The sequence below is a fragment of the Bactrocera latifrons genome, unplaced genomic scaffold (assembly GCF_001853355.1).
Source record: "Bactrocera latifrons isolate USDA-ARS-PBARC rearing strain unplaced genomic scaffold, ASM185335v1 scaffold_49, whole genome shotgun sequence".
NCBI lineage: Eukaryota > Metazoa > Arthropoda > Insecta > Diptera > Tephritidae > Bactrocera > Bactrocera latifrons.
The window spans coordinates 479526-497519 of NW_017537145.1; the positions used below are offsets into that span (position 1 = coordinate 479526).

General features: G+C 32.4%; 1 protein-coding gene across 1 annotated transcript in view; it reads right to left on the bottom strand.

Annotated features, from left to right (window-relative positions):
• LOC108973575 overlaps positions 1-17994 on the bottom strand; it is a gene marked incomplete at its 3' end in the record, with an annotated part of 25618 nt that continues 7624 nt past the window's right edge. The window contains 3 exon segments of the mRNA XM_018940933.1: positions 1-1196; positions 14291-14526; positions 15598-15745. Coding sequence (XP_018796478.1) covers positions 382-1196; positions 14291-14526; positions 15598-15745 — 1199 coding nt within the window.

The window sequence follows — 17994 nt, forward strand, 5'->3', positions numbered from 1 at the left end:
CATCATCTCTCGACATTGCGCATATAAAGGTGATTCAACATTTTTAAAACGCTCCCCTAATTCTTACCCAATTTTTACGCCAGTAAAAGCTGTAAGAATTTTAATTACCGCCCTGAAGTTTTTTCACTTTATTTTATTTTTAATTTAAATTTTAATGTTTTTATGATTAAAAAAAATTCTAACGTGCCTGTCAGCGAAGCTTCACTGTACTGCACTGTTTATCAGTGACACACTCCTTTAAGCTCACTTAAGCACATACAGACATGGCAACGCCCGCACCAATCGCTCTCCATTCAACGCCATACACCACTAGCCTTAATGTACCGTTATACCACACATAAGCACACAGCATTTATAGTCCACACTGTCCTTGATGGTCAACTAATCCAGCTGCTTGCCCTCCTCCCTATTCTTGCGGAACGACACTGAATGTATCAACAATGGCGGCAAGTTACCACGCAACATTTGCAAACGCTTACTCTTGCCCTTGTCCGGCCGTTGTATACCCTCATTGGATGATGACATTGAATTGGACGATGTTGCAGACGGCACAGTTGGTAACATTTCGCTACTCTGAGTCTGCAGCATGGCCGCCGAGCGTCGGAAGTAGCGTGGCATAGAGTAATCATCTTGATTGGCGCGTGCCGCATTCGCTGTTTGTATGGAGTACAAACTCTGCGAGACGCGATATTTCTCGATGGTCGGTGTATCTTCGTAATTCTTGGGTAAATTGCTAAATGATATGGATGGCACTTCGGGTGTCATGCTGATGCGTGAACCGGAACCGGTAATCGAAAAGATGTCCGTTTCGCTGGCAGCGCTGCGCACATTGAAAGCCGGTACGCTTGTGGCGCTACGCTTGAGCTTGCGCGGTGTCGTATTGCCAGAAATGGTGTTCAATAAATGCGTTTGACGATCGATGAAACGTGGCGGACGGAGTATGACTTCGTCAGTGTCGCGTTTAGTTTGATTCTCAGCAGCCATGTCTTCTTCGGCAATCGCATCGAATTTTTTCGGTGTCAATGTTTGGCTGCCCTCCGGTGATGAATCCGTGGTTAAGGTGAATGTAATGCGTTTCTCGTTGGCACCATCGTGTGCATCAGTCGGTGTTGCTGTGTTCGTAATGGTGGTGGCGCTTGCAGGCGCAACATTTATTGGTGTACGTATGTCGGTTAGAGTGCCATTGCCGGTTTTACCTGCAAAATAGTCGAATTGTGCAGAAAAGAGAGGAAGAGAAGAAATATATATTTTTTTTTTTATTTTGCATAAAATGATTTTAGTAGAGACTATGGACTATATGAGTAAGTATAGGTTTTATATATATACATAAGTATGTGATGTAAACCAGGCATGATTGAATATAGTATTGCTTATATTGACAGCGAATAATACTTGGTATGAAGTCACATTAGCGAACACTAATAAGGAAGAATTGGTAGCAGAATGACAAGGATATGTCTTTTATTTTTAGTTAAAGGCTGCTGCTCTCAAAGCTCTCAGGGGCACTATTGAAATAACCCTAAAATCGAAAGCTCGCTGAATTTAAAAAAGCTGTCACTATTAAAACGTCTCAGTCACAAATAAAAACTGCTGTTATCCAGGCAAAAGCTCTCAGGATTTGCAAAACTAGTCACTATTGTAACGACCCAGTAAAAAACAATCCTCAAGCCGAAAGCTCTCTAGATTTGCAAAAGCTGTCACTATAGAAGAGACTCAGTAACTAATAACCTTAAACTCGAAAGCTCTCATGGTTTATAAAAGCGGTTACTATTGAAACGACTCAGTAGCTTAAATACTAAAGATTAATTATATCCATAACAACTATCAAATATATAAAGAGTAAATCTACTTAGGTCAAACTCACTCACAAAATCCATAAAAAAAGCTTTGAAATCGTTTTTAAACAAAATATCGAATCTTTGTCAAATTCTTGTAAGCTGTGTGGCAAACTTTCGAAAACGTTAAGAAAAGCTTTAAAAGCTTTCTTAAAAAGTTTACTGTTGTAACAGGAACAAAAACTGTCAAAGAGCTAATTAGCCTAACATTTGATTTTTTAATATTTTTCTGTAAAAAAAGCTTTGAAATCTATCCTAAAAATTTAGCTTTTAGTTTAAAGCTATGTTAAACTACAATCGCGCAAAATTTCTGAAAAATTGTTTTCAACGTTATCACAAAAATAACGGTAATATTAGGGAAAAGCTTTCGCAAACTGTAAACATCGTGGAAACGAAGCTTTCTGTGCTATTTATAAATAAAAAGCGTCATCCGAAAAGCTTATTTTGTAAAAATCTCACATTGTAATAATTGCTTTCTTAAAAAATAACTATTAGATTTGTAAACATTACCTACTCGGAAAGAATACCAAAAATCTTCAAAGTGTCGTAAATCACGCAAAATTAAGAAAAAGATTTCAGAGTTTTCTTAAAATTGAGCTGTTATATTCAATGAAAAAAATTGTCATTTCGCTCATCATCTTAACATAAATAATGTTATCAAATTCGTGTAAATTATAGAAAAATTGTGAAAAAGCTTAGCTTTCAAAGCTTTCTTTAAAATACCTAATATCTTTTCAAAACAAGAACTTTCAAAGCCATCTTTACCCTAAATATATAATTCGAGAAACTCTTCTGCACTGCGTTAAATCGCTGAAATTTTTTTGACGATTAAAAATTAAGCTTTTAAGCTTTCTTAAAATATAACTGATATACCTTCTATAAACATGGTATCTTGGAGCAGAGCGTCATACAAACTTTACCGAAACAGCTGATAAACACCAAAATAACTTTAAAAACTGCCTTAGAGCCAGTGTTTGTTAAAAGATAACCTCAAACTAGTCATTTTCTATACAAATATAATATAACTGAAAATGGAATATTACAAAAAGCGAAAGAGACTGGGATTAATTCTAATAAATGGGTGCAAATGTCAATTATGTATAAAAAGAAGAAAAAAGCGATTACATCGAAGCTATTCACAAATTATCAAGTTTGGATTTGGTACCTTAATTGGTACAACAAGAATATATACTACACTAATCCGATCTGAACAATGATTTCTAAGATTGTGGCGTTTCCTGAGATCTGTATCTATGCCTAAGATAATACTTCTTAAATTTCGTAAAGATATCTAGTCAAATGGAAAGGTTTTCAAAACAAAAACTTGATTTTTATCGATCAGTTTGTATGGCAGATATAATTATGTTTAGAGTTCCACTATTGGTGGTTCGGAAGATTGAGCAAGTTATTGGGGAAAAAAAGGATGTATGCAAAGTTTCTGATAAATAACTCGCTAACTGATGGATACAGAAAAACATACTGAGAGACAAACATGACTAAATCGACTCAAATCGTCATGGTGAACATTTATTCTATATACTTATATACTTTATAGGTTCTTCAATATTTTCTTCAGGGTGTTAGAAACTTCGTCGCAATATTAATATACCTTGAGATATGCAAATACCCGCAAATGTGACGTCATCAAATCAGCTGCGGTTGTCAAACTCACTGATACTCGATTATGCCAGTAACCGACACTGTCAACAATGAAAGCTTTATACCATATTCAGCCATACCCAGTGTGAACTATGAAGAGTCGCGTCACAAAAAATATACACAATATTTACACAAAAATACAATAAATAATAATAAAAATTAAATAGATATTTAATATATATATATATATACATTTTAAGATAGAATAAAATAAAATAAATATATAAATATTATATACAGTCAGCACCCCGTAAGCAAAACCCCCACTTCGTTAGCCCACATTTTGACAGCTGCATTTGAGAACATTTTTGTTTCAATTTGAAAAAAATTTTGTTTAAATAATACTTTGAGCCAATTAAACCGTGTGGCATTACAACAAAAACATGCACAGGTTAGAGAGCGCTTGAATGTTTCTTTCTTCTTCGTTCTTTGCTTGAAAAACATTGACGGGACCAAGGGTGGACGGGTTAGTAAGAGTTGTAAGCGTGTTGCAATTAATTTTCAATTGCAATTACAATTGGGTTAATCATCAGAGACAGTTATGAATGCCTGTACGAATGTATGTATGTATGCGCTTTTAAATATGTAAATATATATTGATATACATAGATGTATAGACAGCGTCACCGTTATGGTATTTCCCCAATCGTAACTCACTCGACTCATTTCATTGAATTTTCTGTCAATTCGACTACACTTATGTGTGTATATTTGCATATACGAGTATATTTTATATATGGATATGTATATTATATGGCATGTAGAATTTGTTAAGGAATGCAGTATGACTGTCATCTCAAGTCTCCTATACAGTAAGGTAATTCTTTTTGAAAGTTTTACCTCTCCACAATGGTCTAAGGGGTAAAAATCTGCACATCAGTTACTGAATTATAACAATTTCTGGCACTAAAAGTAAATAAATATGTATATTACAATAATTAAAATACAATAATTGTAGTTGTATAAAAGCAACAGCTAGATATTTGTATATATATATATATATATATATATATAAGTATGTATATATGTGCTGTCTCTTATACACATCTAGATGTGTATAAGAGACAGGTATATATGTGTGTGTGGGTAGTGGTAAGTGAGTGAACAAAAATTCTTTTTAAAAACTTCGATAATTTTTGTTTATTAAAAATACTACAGCATAAAGAAATTCCATCAGGTAGAAATGTTATGACAATGGCAACGCACAGTGCATCATGAGTGCGCAAAAAGTGGAAATTTTAGTTTACAAAAAATTGAACAAAAAAAATTACATAAGTAAAATTTCTATGACAAAAATATGAGAAATAAAGAATTTCGAAATTTTTCGAACATACAATTTAGCATAAAGCAAAAGTTTGAAACAATAACTAAAATGTGTTAAATAAATATTTTCGAAAATTTCTGCATACAAGACAATTATTTTTGTAAAATTGAAGAAAAAAACTTATAATTAAATTAATAATAATAATAATAATAAAAAATTTTTATGTAAAATTTACGCAAAAAAATGTAATGTAAAATATTCGAAAAATTAGTATTTTCGAAGTTTTTCGAACATACATTTTTGTATACAGCAAAAGTTATAAAACCAAAACTAAAAGAAAAATAACATTTTTAAACGACTAAACTGTGTCAGATACATATTTTCAAAAATTTCAGTTTAAAAATGAAGTTTTTTTTATTAAAACAATTTAATTAAATTTTTTTTTTTTTAACTTACGATAAACAAATAAAGTTATTTTTGGTAAGCAAAAACTTAAAAGGAGTTGAAAATAAAGTTTTATACAACTAAAATGTAAGAATTAAGACTTTTGAAAATTGTGATATAAAAAAAATTAATTTCCAAACCTTATGAAAAATATTTCGAAAATACATGTTTTAATACAACAATGCAATTGTAAATATGCATTTGTCAGAAATACTGAAAATTGGGGTCTCTCATCCGAGACTGGCTTTTACATGCCGGGTCCTAGACCTAAGCCACAACCCGGGGTAGGAATGATTTGCCAACTCATTTTGGATTAAGACCAGAAGTCCTGGACTGCTTGAGCCCAAATGAATGCCGCACAGAGGACTTTCCTCACTTCCGTGAACTTCCGCATTGGACTATAACCACGTAAGCGGTGTCTACGCCAATAAATAATTAATTTTTCCAACCAAAACTAGATGTTTCCATCAGCGAAACATATTCATAATTTTTTGGCTGTCAGGTTTCCTTAAGGAGAAGAGACACTACTTTCAGCAAAATCGCGTAAAATAGACCCCCTAATTAGTTTTTCATAGAAAAATTAAGTTACTTTTAATTAAAAAATAATAATTTTAATAAAAAACGACTATCAGCATTGCTACTGAACTTTCTTCTTAATATAATTTTCTATTACCCAATAGCCCTAGAAGTCCCTTTAAGTGAAGGATTACTTGATGAAGAGATTTCTAGTCGCTTCTTTGAAATTGATTTTAATTATTTGATAATGGTCAATTCAATACGACAATTGAATAGAAATTAACGGACATTTTAGGTATGAAACGCGGTCTTGTTCGACTCGTCCCGATAATTCTTTTCAAAAAGAGTACCGTAAAATAGGTCTATTTGGACATAGTTGATCGTGCGAATTCCGATCCCACATTCATGTAGGGCATCATAGCGGCAGATGGATATGAGTCTTTGTCAACAAGTCAACAATCATAGAAATGGATCCAGCCCAAAACAAAAAACCATGTCAAAGCCGCTCAAAAAGCAAGGTGATACTAATTTTTGATCGAAGATATAAAACTAAAATCGCTAAATTAGCTAAATGCCATCCAAAAAAGTTCTTATGAAAAGAATTTCAAAGACTGGAAAAATCGCTGGCATAAGCATATTACATCTGATAGGGGTTACTTCGAAGGCGGGTACTGTTTTGTCACAATACATATAACAATGATAGAATGAAAGGGCATTAATCATGTTCAAAAGTTACAGATAAACAATCCATATACTTGACGATATCATTGTTTCCTTAGCTTAAAATCTGCTTTATACAAGGCAGATGTATAGTATTTATATATGTAATATACACCAAAATTGTGATTATCGATTTAATTATAACCTAAAAATGAAAAGTTAATTTTTTTTTAAGTCCAAGCAACCTTTTACTTTTACTTGTTTAGACATAGTACTATATACGAGATATTTCTGCTTATTATTCAAATAGTCGACAAAGAGGGGTTAGGCGGACAATCGAAACTGAGCAGTTAATCGAATAGTCGACAACTTAGGACCCGGATACCGCAAATCTAATGTTATAACTCAAATAATGACTATTCGGTTAATCTGGTTAGGCGATTAATCTGCAGCTCTAGTACATACTATATGTATACTTGGTTTGTTCTTTCGGGCTCGTGATTAGACAGAGATCGTTTATGGACCGACATACGGGTACTGGCGACATCGATATTTTTAGTTAATATTTTAGGAATTAATTCGGGATCAATTTCGGGACTGACATTAATAATTAAAAAAAAAAATTTAGCAATGATACATGAGTTTGTTTCGGAATCGGGATTAGACTCGGGAACAATTTCGGGATTGACAAAAAAATTAAATAAAGTTAGTACTCATATATGGGATTGTTCGTTTCGGGATCGGCATCGGGATTAGACTCGGGATTAATTTCGGGACTGACATTAAAAATTTTAAATAAAGTTAGTAATCATATATGGGGTTGTTCGTTTCGGGATCGGCATCGGGATTAGACTCGGGATTAATTTCGACACTGACATTAAACATTTTAAATAAAGTTAGTAATCATATGGGGTTGTTCGTTTCGTGATCGGCATCGGGATTAGAGTCGGGATTAATTTCGATACTGACATTAAACATTTTAAATAAAGTTAGTAATCATATATGGGGTTGTTCGTTTCAGGATCAGAATTACCCCCTGAGATCGCGTACGTGCATGGCATAGAAGTACCATAGATAACCAAGTTGTTTATTCACATTTATCGGAGAGAATAAAAAAATTATCATATACGAGTTGTTCGTTTCAGGATCGGGTTTAGACCCGAAATCGTGCACATGCATGGCTCACGAGTATCATGTATGTATGTATATCTCGTTAGGACTTTGGGCTCGGGATGACGCTTGGAATCAGTTTCGGGACTTACATCAAAATCTTTGAATAAAAAACATGGGTTTGTTCGTTTCCGGATCGGGATCAATTTCGGGGCCAACCCCAAAAAATAAGTTCTGAATTTTTCATTACGGTACCAAGATTGATTACGGTATTAACATACGAGTATTGGTTAAAAATCGGGACTGCTTTCGGGACTGTCAACAAAAATTTTTAATTAAATTCATAATCACACAAGAAGTTTGCAAGCAAAAGCAATTAAAGCCTTTTATCTCAAATAACTTCACCTATTAGTAGTACAAGTAAATTGTATGTGCGGTGTGTACCTAAAACGGCAGTAAAGATCTACATACGTGTGCGCACGCACCCAACCAGCTCACACAAACAAACAGTCATACGTACAAACATATACATATGTATACATATAAATATGTATGTATGTATGTTAGCAGTTATATTTTTGGCGAATACGTCATGCTTGTTGAAATCACAGCTGATGTATTATATGTGCATGTGTATGTTGTATCTACACTTGTATTTAGTTATGTCAGTTGACTTGATTGTTATCTAAACATTTTTCTAAAGACTCTGCTAATAAATTTTGCATTTTCAGCCGAAGACATGCTGACATGTCTTACCAACTTGTCGCTAACGGTAACATATTTATACTACGGGCATTAAAAACCAAAAAGCAGTGCGAAGTCAACAAACATTATAAACACACACACAGATATACTGCATATGCGCGTAGATAATGGCCTGATTGACGGTGAAAAATTATAATAAAAAGTTTGCACGCAACATATATGGATAATTATAACGGGAAGATTGAGTGAAAGGCGCAAAATGAAATAATTCACAGATAATAGTATGTGAAATGAATGATAATAACAACCACAACAAAAACTGTATATCTAATAAACGAAATAATCAACACATGACAATCGTTTAATGTTATTTTGTGCGGTGCGTTGGTGCCGCTACAGGGTATCTCTTATGTGGACACCTGTAGACATACATGTAGCTACGTATATATAATATATGTCTGTGTGTTGCTTAAGTGCAGGTGCACAGGTGCTTTATTATTATTATTATTGTGTGGGATATGCAAACTGAGTGATCCACTTCAAGTGTTTGTATGGAAAACTTTTTTATTTTACAAGATATCTTCCCTAAATTTGGCACAGATTATTGTACAAGACAACTTCATAGTCTAGGGAAATAAGGCTCAGATCGGACTACTATAGCATATAGCAACCATACAAAATGACCACTCAAAATCAAATCGTTGTATGGAAAACTTTTTCAACTGACAAAATATCTTTACGAAATTCGGCACAGATTATGGCTCAAGGCAACTCCATAGTTTCTGAAAGTAAGACTTAGATTATATTACCATAGCATATAACTGTCATACAAATTGGTCGTTCAAAATCAAGTTTTTGTATAGAAAACTTTCTTATTTACCTAGATATCTTCACAAAATTTGGCATGGATTATTTCGAAACTCCTGGCCATAATCTCTGAAGAAATTGTTCAAATCGTACCACTATAGCATATAGCTGTCATACAAGGTGATCGGTCAAAATCAAGTCCTTGTATGGAAAACTTATTCAACTGACAAGATATCATCGCAAAATTTGGCACAGGCTATTTTCCAAGGCAACTGCATTGTCACTGAAAGTAAGGCTCAGATCGGAAAACTATAGCATATAGCTGCCATACAAATTTGTCGAAATCAAGCTTAAAATCTTTTAATATCCTTTTATGCTATAAGAAATCCACCTGTGAAGCTATCTCTACTCATTTTTTATTAACTTTTTTATTAATTTTTTATTTTTATTTTTATAACTGTTGATTACATCTGCCTTACATATTACCAATCAGCGCCACCAACACAAACAACTGCAACTTCAGAGCGCGTAATCCATCAGAATGCGATAAAAGCGCTAAACGTATTAATTAAGTGACGGCTGGAATTTCGAAATATGTGTTAGCACACATACATATTTACTGTGCAAATATCACTGTATCTGACAACAACAATAAATACGCTTAAGCAGCGACAAAAGTTCTTTTGTATGCATGTGTGTACTTCAAATGCGCTTTTATCAGATGATAAATTGCCTTCATCAACCTAACTAAATATAGACAGCTGTTTTTATGTGTTTGTGTATGCGTATGTGTGATTTTATTGTTTGTATATTGGCAAGCTGAACTGATTTACGACGGACAATTAAGAAATTACAAACTCAACTCGCTATAATCAGTACAATATGCGACTAATCAGGGCACGTAAAAAGGTGTTTATTGTATCTGACTGACGATACAAATGCTGCTATGTATATATATACATATTTGTATATCTATATACATACGTATATAAAACTGATTTATGGAAAGTTGAAATAAAAATTATCTTCCGTTCAGATGACGGATAATTTCTTGCAGCTGATAAATTATCCAAAGCAAAAACAAAAAATCGTCCAACTTCAGGGACTTAAAGACTTATACAACAACAAAAACGTAAAAGTAAAAATAACAGCGAATATTACGCTTATTTTAGGTCGCGACAGCGCAAATAAAAGTTATTACCGAGATGGAAGTGGGAAAGTCGTGCAAGCTTACATATATAACTATAAATATGTATATAAATATATATATATATACATATGGTATAACACAACTACATATACAAAAATATTCACATATCTCTACAAAAACTGTAAATACTTGAGAAATACTCCAAATATAGCTTCGCCCTCGTTCCGATCGAATTCACTTATGCGTGGCTTATCGCCTCTTGACTGGTAGGTCGTGAGTTCGATTTTGACCTGATAGGCCACCAGCTGAGAAGCAACGCTTAAACACAATTTTGCACATAAAAAAGTTAGCCATTATCAACTTTATCATACATGCACATATGTATGTGTTTATCTACTTGTGAATTTGAAAAAATCGAATTTTTGATTTGCATATAACGGGTTTTAAAAAAGGGTTGCTATGATTTCTAACTTTCGTTTCGACAATTTTTTTATGCCGTGATCTGTATTTATTTTCCATTGCATTAAATAATGTTTCATCGTACGAAGATATATGCAAAAACAACATCAACAAATCTAACTTTTGGTACTCTCTTGCCATATTATGGTCGTAATATTCGACCAACTGTGTTCGCTATTGTTATTATTATTGAAAATTTCAAGCTTACATTTTCTTTACATAATATTTAAGTGCCAATAAAACAAAAAAAGCTCGTAGTAATGAAAATGTTACTGCCGTTTAGGTGAGTGTTACTGAAGACCGCAATTTGTCGATCCCAAGACGTTCTCAAGAATAAGGAATGTCTCAAACTATATTGTGATGGATTTCGATAATGGATTAAAAGAAACACCGAAAAATTCTTCTCACTCAAGAATTGAAGTTAATGGACCACCGCAAACGCCGTAAATTCATCTACTCCGATGAGGCTCACTTTCGTCTGTTGATAGTTTGGTGTGGTTTTTGGTCTGGTGGAATCATCGATCCGTTCTTTCGAAACGAAGCCGATTACACCTCTACTGTCAATTGAAAGCGATATAGATTGATGATAATCAACTTTTTCTGTCCGCAATTGGAAGCAGGTGATCTTAACAACATCTGATTCCAACAAGGCGGGGTTACATGCCACACAGCATGAGTAATCTCCGGAATATTAAGGGAAAACTTAAGAGTTTTGATTCTTTCAAGAATTTACTATGTTATTGCCTCCAAGAATTGTGATTTCCACTACTCCATTACACTACTTCTTCTGGAGTTGTTTGAAGCCATTGATCTTTTGCAATAAATCAGTATCTCTTCAAGCTTCAATACTTAACGTAATATTCATGACATACGACTTGATTTAGTGGATAAAGTACTCATGTGTTTATTGAATTCGATCCTACAAGTCGTGGAGATAATATATTCAGAACTTAATTATATCGATTTTAATGGATGATCCAAGTAGAAATACTATTTTCAAACAAAATTTTTGGACAGATCACGCGTGAGCAGTCTCAAGCTGTCATGTTATTTTTGTTCAGTATTGTTTGGAACTTCGTCATGGAAAGACTTACGCTTGGACAACATTTACAAATCGCTCGACTTAATTACGAAAATTCACGTTCTGTTTCGCGCGTCTCGCTCAACTTATGGTCAACATAATCGGCCTACTGAACGTACTATTCGTAACACCGTCACCCATATTGAAACCCAGCATTCATTGTTAGATAATATTCGACCGAATAAACCCCCTCTAGCATGCAGGGAAGAAAATATAGCAGTCGTAGTTGAGAGTGTACACGAAAACCATGCAGAGTCGATTAGGTGCCGTTCGCAGCAACTCGTTTGGACGTATGGAAGGACTTGGTGCAATTTACGTCAAGATCTTATTGAATTGAAAGCGTACAAAATACAGCTTGAGGAAGAGCTGCTCGTTTTGCTCTATATGCTTTTGAAACGTATCAAAAAGATCCGACGTTTTCGAGCCAAGAACAAGAGATTCAAGAGCAGCGATTTCATCCTGGAAAAACAACGGGTTGGTGTGGTTTGTGGACCGGTAGAATCATCGATCAACATTTCTTCAACCAATGGCAATCATTAACCCGCCTTGATAACCGATTATTTGATTCCTGAAATTGAAATTCGTTACCTCACCGACATTTGGTTGCAACAAGACGGCATCACTTCCCACACATCGCATCAATCCTTCAATCAATGAATTTACTGAGAAAACACTTCGGTGAGAGGATAATTTCACATTTTGGACCATTAGACTTTTTCCTTAGGGGATATGTAAAGTTGGACAATCTCACTTAGATTCAGATCTTGGAGCAACGAGTCCTCAAATATTAGATTCTACTATAAATTTTTGAAATTTTTTTTCCTCTTAAAGCATAAATTAATTTTTGAATGAAAACAACTACTTAGGAAAATACTTTTATTTGATTTTAAAAAAATATTTAAAGAGAATTATTAATGGATTATTTTTAAAAATTAATTTGTCTTTTTTTTTAGAAATTTTTGAGATTTCCCAAAAGGAAGGTTATTTTTTGCAATTTTTTTTCCAAAAGTTTGAACGAGCGAAAGAGCTTTTTTTTAGTTTTGAGTATTTTTTATTCCTGAAATTTAATTTTTTTTTTGTGAAAAAATTTCTTTTCGGAAGGAAAAAAATTTAAAAAAAAGTTTCAAATATTCTATAAGTATTATTTTATTATAAAATTAACAAAATATTTTTTTTTCATTTAAAAAAAAATTGTTTAAAAAAATATTAAATAATTATTATTTTTTCAATTTTTCGGACAAAAAACTGCATTTAAAACTCATTGAAAAAATATTGTTTTTTATATTTTTAGAAAAAAATGTTCAAAGAAAAATATTAACGGAAAATTTTGAGAAGTACTTTTTTCGAAGTATTGATTTTGTCAACAGTCATCCCTTTGGATAAGAGAAACTCATTGAAAAAATATTTTCATTTTATTTAAAAAAAATTGTTTTTTGAAATATTGAAATTTCCCAACAGTATAGTTTTATAACTCAGCAAAAAAACTGCACGAAGTTATTACTGCACGTAACAGCTAAAAGCTGCAACCCATAAATCCCCGTTTACGACACATGATGTTTGCAATTACTTTTTTGCTTTTTGTTACATAATCACAGGAAGCCGTTAAATTTTTTTATTTTCTGTTATTGTTTTTTTTTTTAACCAACAAACTTAATTACTGCTTAGTGTTACTTAATACTACTTTTTAAGTATACATTTGACTTATTGTCGCACCGAGACGTACGCTTACGGAATACGCAAATACATAGCGTATATATAGTAGATACGTGCGAATGTTTGTATGTAAGTGGGCTTGTGAACCGAACCAGGGCCGGCCGAATGCTTGACACATTTGGTCATGCAGTATCAAACAATTCGAACGCACTGTTTACGTGCCTCATTGCCAATAAAATGTAGCAGACGCCTATTTATGCAACTACAGGCTGCCTACATATAAATAGTAGCAGTGTGCTAAAAATATGCATATAGATAAATACTAGTACATATGTATACTATATACATACAATATAAATAATATTAAGTAATAGTTATAGAATAATAATGAAAGTAATTGTAACAGTAACATTAGTAATACTCATTATAATAAAAGCTAATAAATACAAAGCATAATACTATGGCTATATATATTTCTTGATAAGTGTCCATGTAATTCTACATACTTCTACATACTATATATATATACATATGTATATATAAGTATGTGTGTTTGTATTGTGGCAGGTTATTTGTTAAGTACAAAAACTTTCACGCACAAAAATACTAAAAAAAAAAAATATTTTATAAATAGATGGCAACGCTAAGAATATTATTTTCTGGTAAGCCATTGTATCAGTATTAGTGAGCAGCTTTTGTTTTTTTTTCCACTTTGTCTAATCAGTCTAGATAAAATTTGACCTTGTGTTGGCCGGTCGCAGCGCTACTGCTACCACTACCACTACCCACATGTGTACCACTACCGATGCTAATTTTACGCGAGGGACGTTTAAGCGGATGATGTGGCTGTGCGTCATCATCATAATCATCATTGTCATCATCATTTTCATAATGATTGAGACGATTGTGGTGTTGGTGATTGACGATGTAGCTGTTGTTGTTATTACCTTCCAATCGTCGCAGTAGTCGATCCTGTTCGGTTTCGCGCGGCGTTGTCGGCACCTCCTTGTTGGGTGAATGTATGCCGGCTAGGAAAGTCTTCGTGCTGATACGTGTCATTTTGGTCGGTTGATGATCTTGGAAGATTTGTGAATTTGCAAAAACGGCCAATATTTCGGGACCCAACATCGGCACGTTCGTTTGTGTTTCACGGCGGTAGTCTTCTTCGTGTATTTTTGCATTGCTGGAAAATATGAAGCAGTTTAAAGGAGTGTTAAAGTGATGATACGAACGAAAAGAAGAGAGACATAGAAAGAGAGAGAGAGAGAGAGAGAGAGAGAGAGAGAGAGAGATAGGTGGTATGACTTATACGATTCTTCTTCGTGTATGTTTGCCTTGCTGAATATATGAAGGTGATTGGCAAAGAAGAGATACCAAGAGAGAGAGAGAGAGAGAGAGAGAGAAAGAAACAGAAATATAGGCGGTAATACTTCGCTGATTTTTGTTTCACGTATCTTGCGTTACTAGAAATCTGAAAGGTTTTTACGGAGTTAATAAGTATTAAAAAGAAGAAAGAAAACCAGAGAAAGAGAGATAGGTGGTATGACTTTGACCATTCTGCCTCACTTATTTTCGCTTTTTAAGAGAGAGAAAGGGGTTTCAAATGAGCTATTGTGTTTTGAAGAGATACTACAGAAGATAGAGAGAGAAACAGGGCGAAAGAAGGAGACAAGAAAGTATGCCTTACATGACCAAAAATGGATTTGTAAAGTCCTGAAGCAGCTTATAAGCTCATAAAGTGTCTTAGCACGATGATAAGAAGCTTTCAAAAGCTCAAAGCTTCGATTTTGCATAACAATATTTATAAACCATTGGAGAATTAAAAAAATAGTCCTTTAAGTTGCACGGAATTTCCAAAATGAGCGCTATTCGTCTAAAATAATGCTTCAATTAAAGCAAAATATGTTATGAAAAGTATCAAATGCTTTCGCGGTTAAACCACAAAAGCTCATTAAACTAAAAATTAAATTTGTTTAATCTCATATGATTATAGATTAATAATACTGGTGTACCAACACACAAAATTTCTTTGGGCATGTACAAAAATAGAAAATACCGATTACTACGTTTCTATTTTCAGATTTGGGGCAATATACTCTACAGATAAGAAAATAAAAGTAATTTCTTTTGTTTTGCCGCTTTTTAGTTAAAAGAGAAAAGGTGTGACAATATTTTAAGCATGGAATACGGAAAAAGGTGTGCTTCAACGTCAGAATGCTCCACCTAATGAGCAAAAAGTGCCGTGCGCATGTACCTCATAATGCCGGAAGCGTCACGTCGCAATGGTTGATTACAGATCGGCACCGATAAATTGTTGTTATCCGACACTTGTATATGGCTGAGGGCACTGCCATTCTTTTGCATTGACATGTAGTCCGTATCCTCCTCGGGATTGTAGTTCGCTGTAAGAAGATAGAAGTGATAATTAGATTTATGTAACAGTTTAAGTACTGTAAGTATCTGTTGATGACGTGTTTGATTATTACAAAAGAATTGATTAACAATTAAGTAAATGTCATAATTAAATTTTTTACACGTATTCATTGATCACGATTTTAAATAAAATTAGCATTCGTGACGAACTCATTACATTTTGATTACTTGCATATTAATCAAGTTGTGATTACGTAATTTTCATGTTTAGAAAAAAGTGTGGGGATGTGTTTCAAAGGTAAAACTATATATGTGCATATTTAAGAAACTTGTTATTATGTAATCACAATTATAATTATGTTATCATTACGCATTTATAAAGTAATTACTTACTAGCCTTTTGAAATACTAATATGAAATCTAACCGAAACTACTTAGTACACCTTTTTTACGAACAAAAGTATGCAATCATAAGTATAACCATAAAAGTAATTAAAAAATTTTAATTACCATGTTGTAATCGGAAAAGTAATTAAAAAAATATGGATTACCAAAATGTTTACAAATAGAAAAAGATCCAAAATAACTTTTTATATTGTTATCGACATGATTATGGTTCACAATAACTTCTTTCATATAATCATTACGTAATTATGAGGTAATTACTTACTAGGCATTTCAAATACTACTAAAAATGTATGCGAGACTATTTAGTATACCCTCGTGCTGAACAGAAGTATGTAATGATGCATGTAATCGGAAAAGTAATTTAAAAAATCTTAATTGCCAAAATGATTACCTTTAAAAAAATTCCAAAAAAAAAATTGTAATGATTACCTTAAAATTAAAAAAGATGTAAATGCCAAAATTTTAAATAAACATATTATCAAAAGTCAAATATTTCGACAAAATTGTAATGATTACTAAATAGTAAATGCTTAAAGCCTAAAACACAAGCAAATATATAGTAATCATGACATTAACCAAAAGATGATAGAGATAAAAAAGTAACACAAGAATTTATAGCAAACGTTAATATAATGACTCTAGTTAAAGTAACTCATTAGTTGGAAATAAAAGTAATTTAAACAATTTCATTGCTAATATTTTATTCAAACAAGTAATCAAAAGTCAAATATTTTATAAAATTGTAATGATTACTTTTAAAATAAAAATAATTAATTACCAGTAATTAAGTAGTCAGAAAGTAGTTTGAAAAAAATTAATTACTAATATTTTAATTAAGTACTAATCAGAAAATTAAACATTGTTTTTAAATTATATTGATTATCTTGAAGAGAAAAATTTTACCTGTAATTAGTAGTGATTACTTCTAAAATATCAAAATAATAATTATGAACATTTTAATTACACAAGTACTCAGATATTACATGTTTCTTAAAATTATAATGATTACCTTAAAAAACAAAAATGTTCGTTGCGCTATTATTTACATATACATTACAATTAACTAAACAAGTAATCAGAAATTTATACATCTTTTAAAGTTGTAATGATTACCTTAAAAGCCAAATATATCAATTGTAATTAGTATTGATTACTTTTAAAATAAAAAAAAAATCAATTACCAATATTTTCATTAAATAAGCAATCAAAAAGTACCTTGAAAAAACATATATTTACTAATATTTTAATTAAACAAGTAATAAATATTCAAAAAAAAATTTATATAATGGTAGTGATTACTTTGTTCCTTAAGGGGGTATTCTACTCTAGAATTTTGAAAAATTCGGTTTTTTTCATATATTTAAAGTTTAGGCCCTTAAGAACATATCCTCCTAAAGATTTTTAAAAATTAACATTATTTTAAGAGCTACAGTTACTTTAGTGACGCAGTACCTAGCCAACTAATAAATGACTTAGACTGCCTGAAATTTGACTCAATTTTTTAAACGCATTTTTCTCGAAACTACTTTTTTCCACATGGTACCGGCAAGTCTCTCAACCGATTTACTTCAAATTTTGTGTGAACCTTCTTTATATAATCCTTTATCGTTTCTACCAGCATCGTGTAAAAATTTTTGTTTTGAATATTTAAAAAAAATTCAGGAATTTCAAAAAAAAAAGGGGTAAAAATTTACTTTTATTTTCAGGCAGTAGCCATTTTTCAAAAAAAAAAAATTTCCCAGAGGTAGGGACTATAACAGCATCCTTACTGATTAAGAATTTCCGTTGATTTTTTTTTCAGATCACCAGGAGAGTCAGGATCAATGTCACCAGGATGCGCCATTTTTTTACACCCCCTCCAATTATTTTA